Source organism: Triticum dicoccoides, chromosome 3A (assembly GCF_002162155.2).
Source record: "Triticum dicoccoides isolate Atlit2015 ecotype Zavitan chromosome 3A, WEW_v2.0, whole genome shotgun sequence".
NCBI lineage: Eukaryota > Viridiplantae > Streptophyta > Magnoliopsida > Poales > Poaceae > Triticum > Triticum dicoccoides.
The window spans coordinates 363,024,035-363,028,193 of record NC_041384.1 but is presented as its reverse complement, the minus strand read 5'-3'; the positions used below and the strand labels follow the sequence as shown (position 1 = coordinate 363,028,193).

At 44.1% G+C, this 4,159-nt stretch overlaps 1 protein-coding gene across 1 annotated transcript; it reads right to left on the bottom strand.

Moving 5' to 3' along the window:
• Positions 1-1,402: 1,402 nt before the first annotated feature.
• Positions 1,403-3,393, bottom strand: LOC119271567. The gene is made up of 4 exons (XM_037553337.1): positions 2,966-3,393; positions 2,312-2,392; positions 2,114-2,194; positions 1,403-1,631 (listed from the first exon to the last, which is right to left on the bottom strand). Exons 1-4 carry the CDS (start codon positions 3,059-3,061, stop codon positions 1,569-1,571), a joined length of 321 nt encoding a protein of 106 aa, XP_037409234.1. The 5' UTR covers positions 3,062-3,393; the 3' UTR covers positions 1,403-1,568.
• Between the last annotated feature and the right edge of the window lie 766 nt (positions 3,394-4,159).

Sequence of the window (4,159 nt, the reverse complement as noted above, 5' to 3'; positions counted from 1 at the left end):
GGGGGCAGAAGGGGAGAGATCGGGACGGTTCGGTTTTTCCTTTTTCTTTTTAGCGTGATATAAAGCAGGGGTAAATACGACTTTTCCTGTCAAAGTCGACGGTGTTAACAACAAAGAATGACGGAAGTGTCATAGAAGGAAGAAATAAAGTTATGTTGTCAAAGAAGGAAAAAATAAATTTTTAGGGCCAAAAAGGGAACCAAAATTTAAGAAAGGGCCAAATAAGGAATTCTCTTCTTGAAATCATGTTCGCACTGAAACATTTGCATTTTTCAATGACTTTGTGTTTGAGCAAAATATACATTGGCTTTAAAAAAGATATGTACCTTTAAAATCATGATTGCTTTCAAAATATTTTCATTAGTTAGGAGCTTTAGGTTTGAGCAAACATGTATGATTGGAGCTTTAGCCCTTTTGTATACAAATAATGAAGGATCTAGCATCAAACATTGAATAGCAGATGAACAATAGTTCAAAGCGTCTCCATAATAGCAATAGCTATCGTTTGACATTTGTTTTATAACTATCAAGCATGCCTAATACATCATTCAATTGAATCCACGTAACAAGTATATAAGGGGCACCATCACATAGATTAAAGAGAAAAGAGGGATTAATCAATAGTTCAACACTAAGGCCCTGTTTTGTTTGGCTGTGGATTTCTAAAATCAGCTGCGAAAAATCTGCTGTGGAAAAACAGCTGTGAAAAATCTGATGTGAAAAATATGTAGGTCATTTGACAAACCAGCTGATACAGCTTTTTCAAATTTTAGCCCGCAGCGGAATCAGATTTTGAAAAGTACGTCCTGGGCTGCTTTCGCTTTTGGGTCAGATTTTGGCAGCGGATTTCTGAAATCGGATTCTGCTGGGTTCGCCCTTTGGTTCAGATTCTGCTGCGTGGCAGCGGAATCCGTCGATAAAAGCTGAACCAAACAGGGCCTAAAGCATCGACCACTTGCATGGTGATAGGAGCCAATGGCAATGTGTAAGTCTCTAAGTTGCCGTACATATCCTCAAGACTTGGGAGTGCTCCATGGTCAGCAATGCATCGTTGTACGCACAGCTTTGCTACAACCGATACATGCACCTCAAACAACATGCTGGTGTTTTTACCTGATAAAATAGGTAGTGGTTCAAATTTATTTGCCAGGTGTAGATTGTACCAGCAACTTGTATAAAAAATGCAATGTTTCATTATGATCACCATCCAACTATTTTTACAAAAGAAAAACTGAATCTAGAAAACAAATGTTGTTTTCCGCTGTAATACCTGAATGAGCTAGTTAATAAATTTAATCTGAATTTGACATCAGAAGCATTAGATTTTGTGAGCTTCTCTATGAAATTATACTGTCATGCCATGTATACAACAGAGAAGTATCACATGGATTTCATAGAGAACTAAAGAAACAAAATTTTCATGTATTAGTAATTTCATAAAGTATTTAATCTGAACAATCCAATTAGATATACAAGCAGCTATATATACAACACAGAAGTAGAGGCATGACAGTATAATAAACACTGCCGATCTCTTGGGTTGTACATTGTAGGTTACCATCCTAAAGTTAACTTGGCAACAACCTAGATTGCAACCTATGTCGTGGACTGGCGGGAGACACAGAGGTGACCTGCAAGCCAAGATGAGGGAGGGGGGCAGTTAGAGAGAGAGAGAGACACGATGACGACTTGCAAGCATGTGAATTATAGTCCAGTAAATATCACATGGCATTGGGAGGAAAACAAAAATTAAGGCACTGACAATTAGTAGAACCCAATACCCAGATATTGAATAAGGTGTGACGCTAAAGTTAGTCCAAGCATCTCTCTGTCAGAACATCCACAACATTTCACCTCTAAAGTTCACCTCTAAAGTTCACCTCTACATACTTTTTTACTAAATAATGTTTCGCCAATAATGCATCTCTCTGTCAGAAAATCCAACCGATGGTGGAGTTTTTTTGTAGGTAAACAGCAGCAGTAGGCCAGAACCTACTGTGAGAAATTCAGTACCAGTCATATACAATACCCAAAAGTTTCTACCATTTATTAATGCACACTGAAAAACAGACATCAGATGATCATATAAATGCACAATAGAGGATCTACAAACCTGAATAGCAGGGCAAAGCCATACGACTCTGCCATCATACTGAAGACAGGCCAGCCAATAAGGACAAGGAAAAGTACGACCCTGAAAGCAATCGAACCCTGCACATTCAGGTGATCTTGTTAGCTCATAACTGAACTGGAACTGAACAATTTGGATACATGACTAATTCTTAGGCCTGCATCGTTACATGCATGTGACCTTGCGATTCTTGGGCTTTGTGAAGAACTGTACGGTTGACTTCAGCCCAATGGCCAGCGAAACACCAGAGACGAAGATAATCTGACATGAAATACATGATAATTAGGAAGGAATAGCTTAGAGCGAAGTATAAGTAAGCACAACCCGATCTCTGTTGAAAAATGTGAAACAATTTTAGCAGGAGTTCAGAGATGCAAGTGCATTGTACAAGACAAGCCTCACTTAGTTAAACTAAACATCCAACAGGCATACTTAGAAACTATTAGATTGTTTCTCCTGGTTAGAAATAGTTTGAGCGAGTTTAGAAGAAACTTTAGCAACTATTAGATAGTCCCTCCTGATTATATCTTCCTGGAAATCTCTACAACAACCAGTGACCAAACAGTAAAACACCCAATAGTGCCAAGCATGAACAGATGTACACTATAATTATACGAAGTGCGGTTCTGTGAATAGTATCTAGAGGAAGCAATTCTTATTCCATCCAGCCCTTCATCCGGCACAGCAAGATGGATCCATATCCATAATTGGCATTGTATGAACTGCAGTTTTCTTCATTAAATCTAGACTGAGAATTGGACAAATTTGCTTCCGTGTACAACAGAGAGATATATCAGGGGAAGAGAGAGAGCACGGAAAGGAGCGGGGAAGTACCTGCGCATGGAGGGGAGGCTGGCCTCGCCAGCGTCTAGCCGTGGGGGTGAGGAGGAGCACGTGAACGAGGGCGGCCTCGACCAAAAGAACGGCCATGGTGACGGATTTGACGGCCTCGGGCTGCCATTGTCAACACCTACCTCGCCATCCTCGTTGGGCGGGGAAGCATCTACCCACGGCGCTGCTCGTGTAGGCACGGCCTGGGGCGACTGGACTTTGGGCATGAAGCTCCTGTCCATCCCCTTCCCCGTCGTTCCTCTACCTCCCTTCCTCCTCTCTGCTATTCATCCCCTTCCCCGTCGTTCTATCTCCCTTCCTCCTCTCTGCTACCCCTGGATCCACCTGGGTCGGGCCGGGACGAGATAGGGAGGAGCCTAGCGGCGTCCGGCGCGGGAGGATGCGAGAGGAAAGAGATGATGGAAGAGGGGTGCAGCTGTGGCGGGTGACAAGCGAGGAAGGAAGGAATCAAGAAGAAGGGGCCACGTGTTGCTCAATGCAGTGGGTCTCTGTTGTGGAGACCCACTGCATTGAGTAATACGTGACAGTACTAATCTTAAAGCATTGAGACGACTTCTTCTTCAATCCCGCTGTGAAATCCCAACTACCCATCCGTCATTGCATTCAACGAGTTCGCGAGGCCTGTCGCCAGCGCTTCGCTCCGGACGTGATGCCTGCTGGTGGTGGTACTGCCTGTCGCCCCTGCCGGTGGAGGCCACGCTCCTCGACACCGGCGAAACTCTGCTGCTCGCCGCCGGTCTGGCCAGAGCACCGTCGTCTTGCCATGGCGTCTTCATCGTCGGGAAGGAACTCGCTGTGGTTGGAATCGAAATTTGGTGAAGGTTAACTGCTTGCCGCCGGTGTCGTGAGCACTTCATCTCGATACCACAGGAGTCCAAGAAAATTCATCTAGTCTAGCGAGATGACAATGAAGTTGTTTGGTCGGCTGCCGCCGTCTGCCCAAAGAACCGCCGTCTTGCTACGACGTCGTCCTTGTCGGCAAGTTACTCGCTGTGGTTGCAATCGAGATTTGGAGAAGGATCGAGGATAAGTTGAGGTGAAGTCACCTGTTTGCTTTAAGATTGGTACTGCCACGTGTTGCTCAATGTAGTGGGTCTCCAGAACAGAGGTATACGACCAGGTCGTATAGGATTTTTTTTCCATGTGGGAGGCGTCTGTGGGGACTGAGCGAAAAAA